This window comes from Cololabis saira, chromosome 21 (assembly GCF_033807715.1).
Source record: "Cololabis saira isolate AMF1-May2022 chromosome 21, fColSai1.1, whole genome shotgun sequence".
Lineage (NCBI taxonomy): Eukaryota > Metazoa > Chordata > Actinopteri > Beloniformes > Belonidae > Cololabis > Cololabis saira.
In genome coordinates, this window is record NC_084607.1 from 11,866,920 (window position 1) to 11,883,620 (window position 16,701).

The 16,701-nt window shown below is 40.0% G+C and overlaps 1 protein-coding gene across 5 annotated transcripts in view; it reads right to left on the reverse strand.

Annotated features, from left to right (window-relative positions):
- Positions 1–796: 796 nt before the first annotated feature.
- The window catches only part of gcgra (glucagon receptor a), a 75,395-nt gene continuing 59,490 nt past the window's right edge, over positions 797–16,701 (reverse strand). For 4 of the 5 annotated variants that reach the window (XM_061711960.1, XM_061711964.1, XM_061711961.1 and 1 more), the window contains 13 exons: positions 16,156–16,303; positions 14,687–14,783; positions 12,551–12,658; positions 12,336–12,430; positions 11,598–11,692; positions 11,333–11,522; positions 10,715–10,874; positions 10,485–10,545; positions 10,122–10,191; positions 3,982–4,070; positions 3,735–3,879; positions 1,281–1,322; positions 797–1,199 (listed from right to left, as the gene is read on the reverse strand). In XM_061711960.1, the coding sequence (XP_061567944.1) occupies positions 840–1,199; positions 1,281–1,322; positions 3,735–3,879; positions 3,982–4,070; positions 10,122–10,191; positions 10,485–10,545; positions 10,715–10,874; positions 11,333–11,522; positions 11,598–11,692; positions 12,336–12,430; positions 12,551–12,658; positions 14,687–14,783; positions 16,156–16,209 (1,566 nt within the window). In that variant the 5' untranslated portion in view covers positions 16,210–16,303 and the 3' untranslated portion in view covers positions 797–839. Of the gene's footprint in view, positions 1,200–1,280; positions 1,323–3,734; positions 3,880–3,981; positions 4,071–10,121; positions 10,192–10,484; positions 10,546–10,714; positions 10,875–11,332; positions 11,523–11,597; positions 11,693–12,335; positions 12,431–12,550; positions 12,659–14,686; positions 14,784–16,155; positions 16,304–16,543; positions 16,700–16,701 lie in introns of all 5 variants that reach the window. The other variant, XM_061711962.1, reaches the window with a different exon arrangement.

The window sequence follows — 16,701 nt, forward strand, 5'->3', positions numbered from 1 at the left end:
CTGTAGAAAAAAAAAAAATATATTCAAAATGTAAAGTGAAGCAATTTAATCATTTTTAGCTTATTTTTAATTTAGCACATTCCACTCATTCCTCGACCTGTTTTGCGATGTGTGTATGTAAGCCAGGAAGGACCTGGGGTCAGCAGCTGCCGTTTTCCCGCGACAATAACACTGGTCACCTGACTGCGCGAGGGACAGCCAGCAAGAATATTTTTTTTCTATCTCAGTACAATTTCGTTAAGACAAAAAGACAATTTACAGATGCCAGAGAAAAGCATGTAAAAGCATTCCCTTCTGTCCCCGTTGTCTTGTTTTCGTGCCATCTGTTTGGTCTTGGTATTTGTTGACGAAAAGTCCAATGTCCAGTTTGTATGCAGCTCTCAGTACCAGAAAATACATATTTGTTAGACAGCACAAAGCAAAGCAAAGGTTCAAGCCAGGACCCTGTCTCTTTTGTAGTTTGTTTCTGTTGCTGCTCTTTGAGGTTTCAGGTTTTCTGTGTTTTTTTTTTGTTTTTTTGGTCATTAATTTACATGAATTTTCCGGCTTGAAATGCTGTTGCCGACTTGTTCAACAGGCAGCAGTTTCACAGACATGATGCAATGGCAAACATCAAGAGAAATCCATCCGTGAGACTCTCAGTGCATCTCAGTGCAGATATCTGCTGTTTCTGTCCTTTTACAGGCCCGAGCGCTGCTCAATCCCCCGTCTGACGCTGATCATTCAGGGCCGCTTTGACGAGTGACTCCATCAGCACAGCTCTTTAAAGACGTCCAGGCCAGCCACTCCGAGCCAAATGAGAGCTCAAAAGCATCAAAAGTTCTTCTTAAACGTCCCGTTCAGAGTTGGCTCTCCACGTTTTCTCTCTGTGTCTCGTAACACTGCATCTTTTCCGTGAGGCTGATGTCCTCCATGACTGTGCAGCTGCTGACGTTTCCCTGCTCAGAGGGGCACTCACCTTCCCCTTTGTTATCCACCGTACCGTTGTGGCAGCCGGCTACGAGCATGCGCCTCTCTTCGGGGCTGCAGACTGGAGTGGCGGATTTGGTGATGTCCGGTAGGTGAGGCAGCCGAGAGACGTGGTTCAGCAGGCTGGCCGTCTTTGTGTTGGGGATATTGCTGTAGGTGTGGCGATACTCCTCCTCGATATTTCTCCCAAGCTTCCAGCGCTTCCACTTCTTTAGGATCTCAGACTGCACCTTTGGAGAGAACAAAACAGAAGCAGGTATTAGATATAAACAAGAGAAAAAGCTGAGGCAATCAGAGTTGTTCAGACTCACTTCTTTGTTGACAAAGCAGTACAAGATGGCCACCAGGAGACCCTGAGGAGACAGACAGCCCCGTCAGTCCTTCTGAACCAACTAACCCTGGCTTGTTCTTTTAACGCAGTGGTTCCCAACCTTTTTTCCTTGGAGCCCCCCCCTTACTTGTGTCTAAGACCAGCCAGGCCCCCCGACCCGTACGTACTAGCACCAAAATAGTCTTTAATTGAAAAAATGAACATTAATTATGTTTGTTTGATACATTTCTCTTTGGTTTACTCTGTATACATATGACTTTTTTTTAATCCAATGTCACCAATGTATAAAATACGCACAAAAGGACATAAAAATATTTCTGAAAAATGTCTCTTTTAATATGAGACCAACATTTTTTTACATTTTTCCTTTAACAACCTGTCGGAGTAGATTAAATGTTGAGTAATGATATAATAATAAGGAATGAAATCATTTCCTGTGTTTGTCACCAGTGTATAAAAAACACAAAAAATATTCAAGACATTCATAAATTATTCCTAACAATGTCTTATGAATGACTCATTCGCAAATATAATTTTTACAACTGCATAATTTCAAAGCAGACAAAGTTTCGCGCCCCCCAGAGATCTCTGGCGCCCCCCCAGGGGGGGCCCGGACCTCAGGTTGGGAGACACTGTTTTAACGCACAAATAACAAACCGCAAACTGTTTCTATTACAAGAGAAAAAACCCATTGCATTTATGTATTCCTTTTTTCTAAAACCACATAAATCACTCTAGGGAATCTTCTCTTAAGCGATGTGACCTGTATGCCTGCCTCTTCTGCTGCACTCGTGCCCACATTAGTCTCTCCACTCTGTGTTTGTTTTTCCCCGTTACTCATGCACTCAGGTCAGGCATCTCCTTGATACGCTTTCTCTGCATGTGTCACGAGGGGGATATTTAGAGACGAGGTCAAGCAGAAGAGACACATGGTGGGCTGAGCTGAGTTTCTGAACTCAGGACGACATAAATACTGGAGAAGCACAGCTGATGGCCACGGCCAAAGAAGCTGCAGAAGCTCTCACGACGTGCTAAAGTTGAACAAGTGCACGTCGATCACGTGACCTCTTGCACTTGTCTTAGGGTTGTATTTTTTTATAATTTTTTTTTTCAGGATGATAGTTGCACAGCTGCACTTGTGATCTTTCCCTGTGGGAAGCCTTTTTTCCATCATCTCTCTGCAGCTCATCTGTCATCTGAATCCCCAGAGTCATTATGTCACGGCGTGACACAATCACCAGCAGTGTTCATATTACAGTATACTTATACTGACACTGATTAAGTACAGCACTCTCTGAATGGGAAGCTGACCCTTTTGTAACATTTCACTTTCTTTGGCACCCTTAATTACGGTGGCCGAGACACGCCATTGCGGAAAATGAAAGAAACGCTGCAAATAAAAAGAAACGCCGCTGCAAATAAAATAAACGCTTTGCAAATAAAATAAACACTGAAAATAAAAACAAACGCCACTGCAAATAAAAGAAACGCTGCAAATATAAAGAAACGCCGCTGCAAATAAAAAAAAAAACATGCAAATAAAAAAGCCACACAGTGAATTACCGACGACTATTTTTGCTGATGCACCAGTGTTTTTTACGTGAGAGGAGAAGAAGACGACGAAGCGGACGTAAGTGAAAAGGAAGAAATAAGAAGAGCGAGGAATGAGAAGAACAACGAACGAGAAAATAAGTGAAAAGGTTAGTGTTCAACGTCGCTACATGTAATTTTTAATGTGCAACACCGGTGCATCGGCAAAAATAGTCCCTGGTAATTCACTTCCATTGTGGCTTTTTTATTTGCGTCATTTCTTTCTTTTATTTGCAGCCTTTCTTTTATTTGCAGCAGCGTTTCTTTTTGTTTGCAGCGTTTCTTTTATTTGCAAAGCGTTTATTTTATTTGCAGCAGCGTTTGTTTCTGTTTGCAGCGTTACTTTTATTTTCAGCAATGGCGGGTCTTGGCCACCGTACTTAAAGGAGCTTGAGGCTCCTTTTAAGAAATGAGACTCTCTAGCGCCACCCTTCACCACGACGGCCGTTGGGGGTACTGCAGCCAACAGCGAAGCCGGCACGGGAGAACGGGGAGAACGCACATGCAGCGTCATGTGACGTCACATCCGCAGCCCAGCGCGGGAAATTCGGGACCGAATTGCAGCACATTTTGCAGCACACAGCCTGTTCAAGGCAAAGGAGAGATACACTAGAGGGCTCATTCTTTTGGGTTTGGAACGCTTCATCTGACATTATTACTAGAAAACTTAAAATGTATACGGATTTTTTTCATAAATCCTGCCACAATCCGGCCTCAAGCTCCTTTAATGCTTTAGTTACTGTACCCTGATCCTGACAAATTAAAAACAATTTTAATAAAAGTTGCGGTCTGCAAACACATTTCAAGCAATAAAGAGTTTTTTTGTTGTTGTTCATTGTTTAACCTGGAAGGAGGAGAAGAAAAGGTCAATGAAGAGCTTGGTGAGACGCAGGCTGGCGGTGGCCTCAGTGGACTCGTCCGTCACAAAGATGAAGACCACCTGATGGATACCCAGCAGCGGGATCAGGGTTAGAGTTGATTTAGCCAACCTGAAATAAAATAAAAGCATGCAAAAAGCACCAAACCAGCAGTGACAAACAAAGCAACAAAACCAATTGTTAAAGAAAAATCCATTTAACATTTGAACTCACCTGAATTTATAATCCGTGTATCTCATTTGGTGTGCTCGAAGTTTTGACACGAGAATTTTAATTATATGGATAAAGATAAGGAAGTTTATCTGTTAAATAAAGAAAAGAGTGATATTGGTGAAAGTGAAGGCCTAAAATGCTTTCATGAAGCATCTGCTTCTGCACCAGAACAGTTACGGTGTAATAAAAACCATCTTTTAACTGCTCAAAAGTCAAATATAACTAAACAGATGTGGAAAAGGTGGATCCAATAAAAAAGAAGCTCCGCTTTCCTCTGACAAGATGGATAAAACCCAGTGACAGAAAGTCCTGATAAACAAATCATTATACTGTAAATATGTCTCAGTAATACATTTATAATAGGAATTCATATTGCAGACTGATCTATTAAAAGGAGGCGGAAAGGTTTTGAAACAATTTTACGCTCTTTAATATCTTTTTTTTTTTTAGAAGCTTTAATGTAATTAAATTAATTAAATGTTTTTGGGGGATTATTTGAACTGCAACATATATTTTTGCGATTGCTTTCAGCACAATTTAGTGGTAGGGTCTGAAAAAGGTGCAATGTACAGAAGTGTAATAAGAGTACCTATTCATAATAAATAATAGTAATAAAAGAAGCTCAGGCATTAAGTGCAACAGATCTTCAAATTGTCTCTGGCCACAGTTTATTCCAAGTGGAGCCAGAAATAGCAGGAATGAAGCTGGGATCAGAGTTAAAGTCAGCTCAGACCTGAGGCTATTTCTCTACTCAGCCTACAACAAGGGAAGACCGGCATGTTTGTTCACAGGGAGAGTTGAGTGGATGGGATGAGACTGGGTAACAATGGAAAATCACTCGGGAGAGATTTGGCTGCATCACAACTGGATGTGTGGCTCGCGCTCGGCTCTGCCAGAGCTCGGGACTGCAGTGGGTGGGAGGGTTGAGGTGGATGGGCACTTTTCGTCAGATAGTTATTGTTTGAATTCTGCATTGCATGAACAGGGAAATCACCAACAGTTTATTCATGTATTTATTAATTTTCAGATTATTTGAGCAGACCCGTTGCATACCTTCCCCAGGAGAAAAAGAAATGGACAAAAAGTAATTGACGTTCTCAGAATGACCTGTTTTTCCTGATTCAACAACTTCTTTTCATTCCAATGACTTCATGAATAGATATGGTATCTATTGTACAGATAAATAGATCAATTATTGAACAATCTATTTTTAAATCTTTTAAAAAGCTTAAACTTCCAACAAAGTCAGGAATGCTTTCATGAACCTGTGACTTTATCCAGGTCTAATACTGACAAAGTATTTCACAAAAAGAAATACAGATGTAGCGCCACAAGGGTAGAACTGTGTATAATAACTGACAATAGAAAGGAGAATTAAACTTTGTTATAAAGTATCTTAAGATCAAGTACTGTGTGTATTGTAGAGATGGATGAACCTGTGGCTGACCGGTACCAACTGAGCTGACAGGAAGATAAATGACAACGTTTCCACGATCTGACACTTGCAACAGTATCTTTAAAACATGTAGACAGATTGATGGCCTCGACATGCATGACTTCCAGTGGCACTGAGTCACTTGAGTTTATTGATGATGTGACACAAGAAAGACACAGCTGAATTAATTTTGAGCAAAATGACTGTTCAGATTCAATCAAGTACATCTTCTCTGTGCAGATAGATACTGACCCTGCACACGCGCTGAAATCAAACCAAGTGTTTCTGAAGGTAAACAAGAGCGACTCATCTGATCCCAATCTAACTGAGCTTCATTTCGGTGTCTGGAGTTTGTAAATAGGTTATTTTTATTTTTATTTTATTTTTTATTTTTATACAGAACTGTCCCTTTTTTTCTTTTCTTTCTCTACCTCAAACTGCTGCACCTTAAATGTTTATTCTGTTTATTCTGTATCATAGAAATTCCAAATTTGTTTTATTGTTTATTTTACTACCAAAGAGCGAAATTACCAGAGTCAAATTCCTTGTTGGACAATGTTCGAACCTGGCCAATAAAGCTGATTCTGATTCTGATTCTTATTCTGATTCTGATTCTGGAGACAGGAGGACCCACGACCAGACAAAACTAAAATCAAAACAGAAGAGAGAATTTCTTCTGTGGCGATGGCACTGGGCTCCAGAGTGAGCTGTTTCAGCCTGCAAATAATTTAAGCCCAAAAATCTATCTTAAAAAGTTTCAGTCATTGCATTCTCACAATGAAGACTTCAAATGCTTTTTTAAAGAGAAAATATAAGCATTTTGATGTATAGGCACCAACTGATGAGGCATAGGCTACATAAAGATATCGGGTGAGACAACTAGACATGAGTTAACCCTATTACATAAAATCAGAGCCTGCAGACTGATGTTGAGGAGTTTAGAGTTGCAGCGAGCTTGGCGGGTGAGGGACAGCACAAGCCTTCTGGGAGACAGGTATGAATGAGATGGACCATGCAGAGGGGTGAAAGGAAGCATGATATGCTGCCTGCCTGAGCTAGTCCTCGCAAGTCAATTTATCCAACTACATTTGATCCCAAAAAAAGAGCCAAAATTCAGACATCACCTCCAAAAATTCCTTTCAAATTAAAGCTGAGACTGTGGACTTTACATTTACATTCACTACATAACTGCAACTTGTGTTTCGATAAGCAGCTTAGTTAAAAAAGTGGTCAAAACAGATGTAAAACAGTATTTTAAATCGTATTTCATTGTTTCTTTGTTTTTCTTTGATGCCAAGGGTGGCAAATAGAGTGAAGGTGGAGGTGCCCTACATCTGCCCTCTTGACAGTCTAATCTAAAAAGGGACAAAAATAACACAGTCATTTTAGTCCTGTGTGACCCTGTAAACTCATGCTAAGTGATTAGGATAGGTGATGCATTAAAAGCAGAGCCAGAGCGGGCAGGGCGTGGTTGGAGGATAGAGACACACTCCTGTGCCACTACTTTTTGTGCAGAGATTGGGATTGGGGGGGAATTTAAAATCATTTTTAACGATTTAATAAAGGCCTAATTCAATGAATAACATACAATCTATATAAGATAATAAAATAACAAAATAGTCAGTGCCGTCCAATATGCATAAATAAATCAATTATATATGCATGCATGAACATAATCTACCTTGCACTGAGCCAGGCACATACAAAGTTTAAACAGAATAAGGAACTTGTATATTCAATATTGCATATGTATTATTGGGTAAATTGTAGCTGAATTGACAGTTTCTTGTTTTTCCAGTAGAACTGTGTGTTAACTGAGTTAACTGAGCAGATCCAGCTGTCTGTAGGAATAGATGGTAGTGCTGAGAATATGCAATTCTCTTGTGGTGTTTTCATGTTTTCATTTCAACTGTAGCTCACCGGCCCGTAAGTGGCCCAATGTTTTAAATCTTGTTCTATTTTTTTTTCACACAAAGGAATGTAGTTTAGACTGAGAAGTTCTGACAGCCTCAGGGAAACATTAACACCCAAATATTCCACATTACCAGTGTTGAATAGTACAGACTTATTTTAAGTTGTGTGTTTTCTAAAAGCCATAGTTAATTTTGGCCAATTGTAGTATAGTTTGACATTTCTGTTGTATATATTTGTGCAGGTCCTCTACATATAGTAATATGTCATCTGCATTAAGTATCTCATTGCTATCAGGCTACTCTTTCATTGCTGCCCGACGTTTTAAGAAGCAGTGGATGAGAACATCCTTTGCACTGTAACATTTCAGCTTTGATTTTTCATGTGCTTTAATAAATGCAGTGAGTGAGTCAGATCTAGGTTGTGCACATAAACAAATCAGTGTCTGTTCTATATATAACAGGCAGTATGAAAGTTCCTCATGAATAAAACCATGTGACTTTATCATTTAATGAATGGTGGAATGTTTAAAGCAGCACAATGTAACTTTCAGCTTTTGTTGAGTTTGACGGCTCCTTTGGACAAAATCGGTAGTGCTTTACCAGAAAGAACACTACATTTCCCATGAGCACCAGCGCGTACTGCCGGAAAACCCCCGTCCCCGTCACGTGCATTTGTTTTGATGAGGGAAGACGGGACGGACTTTCAAAACTACTTTTCTGTTTTCAGCGGTCGTTTGCAGGATGGATAGCGAAGAGGTAATGTATCTATTTTTGGCTAAACAATATAATATGACGGGGCACTACATGGGGCAGCACAGTGGCTTAGTGGTTAGCACTGTTGCCTCACAGCAAGAAGGTCCCAGGTTCGACTCCCAGGCCCAGCAGGGTCTTTCTGTGTGGAGTTTGCATGTTCTCCCTGTGCTTGCGTGGGTTTCCTCTGGGTACTCTGGTTTCCTACCACAGTTAGCTAGGTTAATTGATGATTCTAAATTGCACGTAGGTGTGAGTGTGAGTGTGTCTGGTTGTTTGTCTGTATATGTTGCCCTGTGATGGACTGGCGACCTGTCCAGGGTGTAACCCCTGCCTCTCGCCTGAAAATAACTGGGATAGACTCCAGCAGAACCCCATGACCCTGCAAAGGATAAAGCGGGTATAGATAATGGATGGATGGATGAATGAAAAACACTAAGTTCAACTTGGTTTTATTAAGTTGTTTCAGCGAGATAATGCGCCCTACAAACTCATACGCTCTGCACCTTTTTCCTGTCACGTTTTTTAGAGGGACTTCTTCATAAATCAGTAGTCCAACAAAATACTACTGACAAAATTAAAAAATACTTTATAACCTGTGAATAACTGAATGCCCATTCCTTATATTTTGCCGATCAGCCCTGCACAATTTTACAGTTCTCAGGAAAAATACTAGAACCCAAGACGAATCCCCTGTATGTGAAAACATTCTAATTTTGATTCTTATTGAACATAGAACTCTACATTTACATTTGTATCATAACAATTCTGTCTCTTGTTTTATCCCCATAAATCCCAATCGGTCGGACATCCCTCCTCGTCTTTCATCTCACGCCAGCGAGTGAACGCCGGGCCAATGTTTATTCTTGTCCGGGCAGATTTTTTTTTTTTTGTCCGGGCATTTAGCTTGTTACTCTCCCGCTTTCCTTTTTCTCCTCCTCCGATAAAAGTTTTATTTTCTTTGGTTCTTTCACTGCTTCGGCCATGATACCAGCTTCTGCTGAGCTCTGCGCTCCACGCCCCGCCCAGCTTTGGTCTCGACTACGAATCGGGAAGGAAGGGGAAGTGACGTATGCCGTAAAGCAGTCAAAGCCGTAGTGTGGAAGGGTTCCTACCATGCTCCTCAAAGTTACATAGTGCCAGTGAAGGCGATACAGACTCCCTCAGACCATGACAGAGGTGTCATTAAACCTGTTGTAAGTTTATGTACCATCACAATGACTCTGGAAACATGATATTAAGGTGGAAAAGTTACATAGTGCTGCTTTAAGACTCACAGAGTATCAATAAATAAGTGCTATTCATGGTCATAATCAATAATGCATTTTAGGAAGTATAAATAACGCAGGCACTTTCTAGACACATATGTGGTATTTCAAATCTCCACCAATAATGAAGTTGCAGTATTTATTTAAAATTGTTAACATAACATAACACAACATGTTCTTGCAGAGACATGTACGTGCATTAAAGTGCAGCTTCTAAAGGACGAGATCAGGATAACGAGGGAAACGCTAGAAACGAGGACCAGCCCTGCAATTCCTGCGAACAAGTCAAACACAGGAATTCCTGCGGGATGCAGGCCACTTAGCAGGACGATTAATGCATGGAAACTGCCAGGCTGTCTGGCTGCACATCGGGGCCATGACAGACCGGAGCTCTAAACGCTGTGAACTGACCCCTGCAGAAGACTCTGGAACCGCGTTGCCAGTCACAACAGTGCTATTTATTTAACCTCAAATTGTTTGAGAACAAAACATGCGTCCCAGATGTTGAAGCTAAACTACAATGACCCTTTTTTATGCTTCATAAATAAATGAGGTGTGCTTAATATTGTATCATTTGGGACTAGGGGGAAACATGCTGCAGTCAAGTGGAAGGGCAAAACTGCAAGTTGCACATGTGAGATTTTTAAAGTCAATGCACATTTTGGAGCTGAACTCTTGATTTAAAATAAGTAAAAAACAAACAAACAAACAAAAACAAAAATACATATATACGCAGCAGGAGACAGAGAATGAAAAGGAGGAAAAGAAAATTACCACAACAGCACACAGTATGGGGGCACGGATTATCCACCAGTAGTTCATGTCTAAATTTTGCTCCCAGCACCTGGAAATGAAAATCATTACAGAAAATATTAAAGATGGAACAGCAGGGGGAAATTAATCTTGTATAATAGACGAAACAACTTGCTTTTGGGCACTTTTGATGCAGTTTTAAGCCCCTCTAGAAGTACAAGGCTTTCCTTACTCTAGCTAATAAGGGAGATGCACAACAGCATTTTTAAATATTTTACATAAGAACACAACCATTGCGCACTTGCAAAGGTTGGCTTTTAAATCCCTATTACCCTATTTACTGCTGAGAAGTGCCTGTTAGACAACAGGAGGAGGGAAACTTACTCTTGATTTTCATATAGGTATTTAATGGCCACCCATGGCACCAGGAATATTAATGGTGTCCCTGTAAGAAAAGAACAAAACAAAAATGTTAGAGGTTTTTGTCTTTATTTTTTGTGACTAAATTTATCTCATGTACAACACATAATAACCTTTTTGCATAGAATCAGCTTAGGTTTCCTAATTTCTCACTGCACTTGCGGACACAAACATTCAAACATCACTCAGCTCACCCCAGCCAATGCACAGGTAGATTTTGAAGTAATTCCTCTCCGTGAACACAGTGATCACCAGGAGGTTGTGGAGGTAGATGCCTTCCACCAGCAGCCAGTAGCTGTTGGCCATGATGCTGTACTGCATCATCACCACAGCGACACGACAGCTAATCGTTGTCTGCAAGAGAGCAGTGAGGCGTGTTTGACAAAACTAGAAAGCAGGGAGATGTTTAACACTTCTGGGTTGAGCTGCAACCGATGAGATTTCTTACAAACTTGGATTTAAACTTGGTACCTACAAAGGCAACTCTGAAGAACCGTCAGTTACAGCCTCAAATTGAAAATATGTAGGACATTTTCTCTAAAACAATTCCGTTTTGGACATAATGAGACCATCCCATGAATTATCATGAATTACTTGTTGCAGTTCCACTGTTAATTTAGAAACTACTTTAAGAAATGTACAAAGGCATGAGGAAAGTCATTTGCTCAATTTCTGATACTTTTAGGACAACGTTTAACTGACTACATTTGACTTCACTTAGGTTTCTGACCCACTGTGAACATTCAGACCCTCACTTTTAGATATTTCGGTTCCTGTTTTAATTGAGTTTGATTTGTTGACTCAGTGCTGACCGCGTTATTGACGAACAGTTCCACTGGAGGTATGGACGCGCCGGGGAAGCCCTGGTCCTGGTCACTGCTGATGTCCTGGGATGTGTGGTTGGCCTCCAGCAGGGCATCTTTGATGAGAATGGACAGGGCTCGCAGGATGAAGGAGGCAAACAGATTCATATGGATGTTGTTCCTCATGCAGTGCAGTTTCCTGACAAAGACAGGCGACAACGTTTATTTTATTTTATTCTTAATCTCTCCATTTCCCACCGATAATGATTATTACCTGAAGAATATGAGGATGCCCAGAGCCAAAACCAGAGCCACCAGGGATAAGGAATAGCCCACAGTGTACATGATCCGAATGTGCCCATAGTAATGCTGCAAGCCAAGACACAATCAATGCTACTTTTACCATTTTTTTTTTCTCCTCATTTATATCTTTATATTACGACGCAGTATTAGGGCCAAACAAAGAAAAAAAAAGGAAATTACAAAAATAAAGTCATAATAATATGAGAATGAAGTCGTAAAATTACGAGAATAAAGTCATAATGTTGCGAGAATAAAGTCGTAATATTTTGAGAATAAAGTCGTAATATTAAATATATTATAAATATATAAATATAACGTCACAAGATGCTCAACATTTTAACACACTCTTCCTGTTAGAGTTCTCATAAATTACGACTTTATTCTCGTAATGTTACGACTTTATTCTCGTAATGTTACAACTTTTTCTATTACGACTTTATTCTCGTAATGTTACAACTTTATTCTCGTAATATTGCGACTTTATTCTCATAATATTACGACTTTATTCTATTACGACTTTATTCTCGCAACATTATGACTTTATTCTCGTAATTTTACGACTTTATTCTCATTATATTATGACTTTATTCTTGTAATTTCCAAATTTTTTTTGTCTTAGTTTGGCCCTAATATGTCGTATTATATGATGTCATGCTAATGAAATATTTGTGTGTTTTGATTGGATTTCTGAAAAGAAGACATTTCTTACTGGTTTTGGATCATAAATATCACACTCGCTGGTGTTCTTCACGGTCACCCACTGGCCGTTAGCGTCACATTCCTGATACACCATGCCATGCTGAACTACAGACACACACAGAGCCTTGTTCAATGGAAACCACAGGCAGTATTGACAACTGTGTTTCTCTGCAAGATAGTCTGTTATCAATATGACTACATTTACTATAGTCCCATGTCTCTCACCTCTATGGTACCATGGCAAATACCACGGGCATGACACGCTGACAGTGGTGTTGGGGAGACCGTCAGGCCAACAGGCATAATTGTCAAATGTCCTGTTGCACACAAGGCCTGAGGTTAAAAAGAAGACATGAAACAAGAGTAAGAATATTATAGCCCTTTGGTCAGAGGTGTCAAAAGTATTCACATTCATTACTCAGGTAGAAGTATAGATACTAGAGTTTAAAAATACTCCTGTAGAAGTTGAAGTATCAACTCAAGTTTTTTACTCAAGTAAAAGTATAAAAGTACTGGTTTCAAAACTACTTAAAGTATAAAAGTAAAAGTAATGTAAGGGGGAAAAAAAGCCATTAAGGACAAAAGCCATTGAAAATGAATGCATCTTAGTATAATGCAAATATATTAAAGAACCATATATGTGTACTATTGAGCATTAACATGTGTTTCAGAGAGCAGGAGATATGATGACTAGTTGCCTATAAGTATTGTCATGGTGCAAAAAGTAAAACTTCAGAGGCATGTTATCATTTATCCTAACCTTTATTGGAATGTACATCCAAGTTTAGTTGCAGGAATCTGAGGGCAACGGATGTAAGAACAAAACTGGACAAGAACATCTGAAACAACCACAACCAAATTCCCTCTATCCGGATGGAGCAATTTAACTGGATAGTTTTTTTTTAAAGCCCGAAATGAAATAGAGTAACGAGGCTGTTTTTAAAATGTAAGGAGTAAAAAGTACAGATAATTGCGTGAAAATGTAAGGAGTAAAAAGTTGTCTGAAAAATAATTACTCCAGTGAAGTATAGATAACCAAAATTTCTACTTAAGTAAGGTAACGAAGTATCTGTACTTTGTTACTTGACACCTCTGCCTTTGGTATTATAATCTGCTTGCCTGACTGGACATATTTCCTAACATTCTCTAATGTGAAGATATCAATAATGCTGAGTGCCGCAGCTGGATGCTCAGCTGGACACGGAGATGGATCCCATGTCCTCTACAACCGCTAATCTACTGGTAAACTAATGGCCCCACAGGAACAGTGTGTAAGTGCTGCAGTCTTGGAGAGCAGAGCCATGCACGGTGTAGTGTACAGTGTGGGAGGCTTTTTTTTTAATTTGGAGAACCACAGCTCTCTGCTTTATGCCAAAAGTAAAGAAGACAGTAATTCACTGTAATGCAACTGAAGGGCAGTGTTCACCGCGCAGTTAAACACATTGTTGATTGAGCAAACAGGAGCCACTTTTCACTTGGCACACATGCTGAAGTTTAGTGTAGCGTGGCAAATAAATTGCTGGGAGCGGCTGGAAGCAGCGCTGTTATGCAATGGTCTGAGCAGGGAGAGGAACTCCTGGCACTTCATAGTCTGGTGACCAAAATGTACCTGCTCCGAGACCACTTAGTTAAAGACGGTAGCAAAAACATACTGTACAGACATTTTAATCAGAAACATAAATAAACAGATCTTGTTGCTCTACATTTAGCTTTTTTTTATTTTAAAATTCTGTCAGGATGTTATGATGAATCCAAGAATCTTAGTTTATCATGACGCTTGACTTTTGGGGTTGTTAGAATGAGAAAGCAATGTCACGTCTCAACCAAATGATACAAATCTAGTATAATAATTGGTTGTAATATGTATTTTTACACAAAAGATGCTCATATTACCTCATGTTATTATATTGTAAATGGTGTAAGTCATATTGATCAAACAAATTATCACCAGACTCTCTGGGTCTCAGCTGTCTCTGGCATTTAGCCAGCTCCATTTTGCAGCCTTCACACCACATTACCTGGTGGAGGCACATAATGTGTTAAAATAATGTTCAGGCACCCAGAGAGAAACACGGTTCTCCTCTTTTATCTCGGATGCAAGGGGGATGAGTCTCGCCCCGAGCGGTGGTGACAAATTCATTGCTTTCAGGTAAAGGCCAGAGAGTTTACACTTTTTTTCCAGAGATAACTCTCTTTCTCTGCGGAGATGCACTTGCCTAACAAAGTCTTGTTTTGTGCTAAGCAAGAAGTCATGACACGTGTACACCTTTGAATACTGTGGCAGAAAATAATGGTTAAAACAATGCCTGAATTTATTCAAACAGCGACTGAAAACACAAGAAAAAACTGCCTTCAACTTACCGCTGCTCAGTGGCTCTAGACTGTTATTACGTTCACACTCTTCCTTGTAAATTTTCCAGATCTCCTTCAGCTCTTCCAGGCTACCAGCAGGAGACACCTGAGGAGACAGGTAATACATGTGTCCAGTTACAGTAAGGTCCAGAAGTATTTGTGTTTTATGATTTTGCACATCCTCCCACAATGGATTGGAAATAAGATAATCAAGATATTATCAAAGTGTAGACTTAAAGTTTAAATTTAGGACATTTCTAAAAAATATGACACTTGCCATTTAGGAATTTTAGGGTTTTCAGGAGAATGTGGACAGACCTGACTGAAAATAAAATAATTGGCCATTTCTTTATTATTTTTAAGATGAATGAAGGTCTGTAATTGATATTAGACACTGAGTTATAGATGAAGGAGGTCATCATTTTAGAAAATAAAGTAACTACTACTGTACTACAGCAATAAGAAAACCTTACGTGAAGCCACATTAACAGTTTAGTAGTCATAAAAAGAATGAAAACAACATAAAACTCCATGAAAGTGGATTCAGTCAAAATATTGTGACGAAAAATCCTGTCATAACATGAACAGAAGTCAAACATTCTCTGGAAAAGGTGGGCTTATCATTATCAAAATCTACAATCAAGAGACGCCTCCATGAAAGTAGATGCATGAATGTTCACAACAAGGTGCAAACCACTGGGAACATTCAAGAGCAGGAAATCCAGACTGGACTTTGCCAGAAAACACCCATGAAAGATGTGCATGTTCTGGACACTGATTGTCGAGAACAGATGAAAAGTAAACTTTAATCAGAATGATGGGAAGTGAGAAGTCTGGAGAAGGAAAGGAACAACTTGTGGACGTGGAAGACGTCGTTTTATTACAGGGGCATGGACGTTTGCCAGAGGAACGGGCTGACTGGTCCTTATTAATGATACGAATGCCGTAGCCAGTTGGATTATATGGAGATACTGTCTGCCTACAAAGGAGCAGCAACTAAGCTGAAAAATATTAGATGCAAATCGAGGTTTTTGAAGTCCATGGCCTCCAGACTTCAGGCAGGTTATTGAGCCCTGAACATGGAGGTACTTTCCTCATAAAACTTTATCCTAAATTATACATGTCATATTTTTGTAAAAATCCTCTTAAATCAAAGCTTTGATCACATCTTGGTTGGTTGGTCGTTTTAGTTTATATGCAGTACATGGAAAATGTGAACTTTTGAACCCTTCTTTGTAACAAGATGACAGGATGACGCTGTGTCCCACTCTAATATTTGGTTTCCACACAATGAGTCACTGGCTTGTTTCAGAAGCCTGCAGAGCTAAAGAGACAGCCCCTTCTTGTCAAGTCTTACGACTAAAGGAAGTTGACAGATCTCTTTCTAGGTGGCTTTTGTTCTGCAGGATGAGTATTTATACTTTTTTTCTGCTTTCAGTGTAGGTTCATGTCTGTGTGCGTGAGCTGTAAGGACCCACCTGGATGCTGCAGGAGACTAGGAGCACTGCCAAAAAGAGGAACAGTCCTGACATCCCTTATTCCTGCTGTTGGTACTGGGAGGGGGCACTGCAGCGTGGGGAGGGGTTTTCACCTCATAAGGGAGCTTATCTACACTCACCACACAGCCTGGATGACACACAGAGACATATAATCCATGAGTTCTTGTTGAAAGCACATTAACTTGGGCTCAGCTTGCCCATACATAACAGAAAGACCTAAACGGTAAAAGCGGGTTGCCTCCATCAAAGAGCAGCTATCCCAAATTTAAAAGGCAGGCAGAGCATGAGTGATATAAAAAGAAAAGTACCATGCCTGTTTCATTTGTGAGAAAACAGGTTAGTGATTCCAAGAAGAAAAAACACCCACTCTGAGCCAGACCAGTCCCATTTTCTATCCTTTGACCAAAGAACAGCAGCTGTTGCAGATGGTGTACACCTGAGTGATACAGCGGGACTGCCCACAACCGAGATGTCCAGAAATTCAAGCATAAGGCCGACAGGTTCCAGGAAATGCTGTTTCTTCCT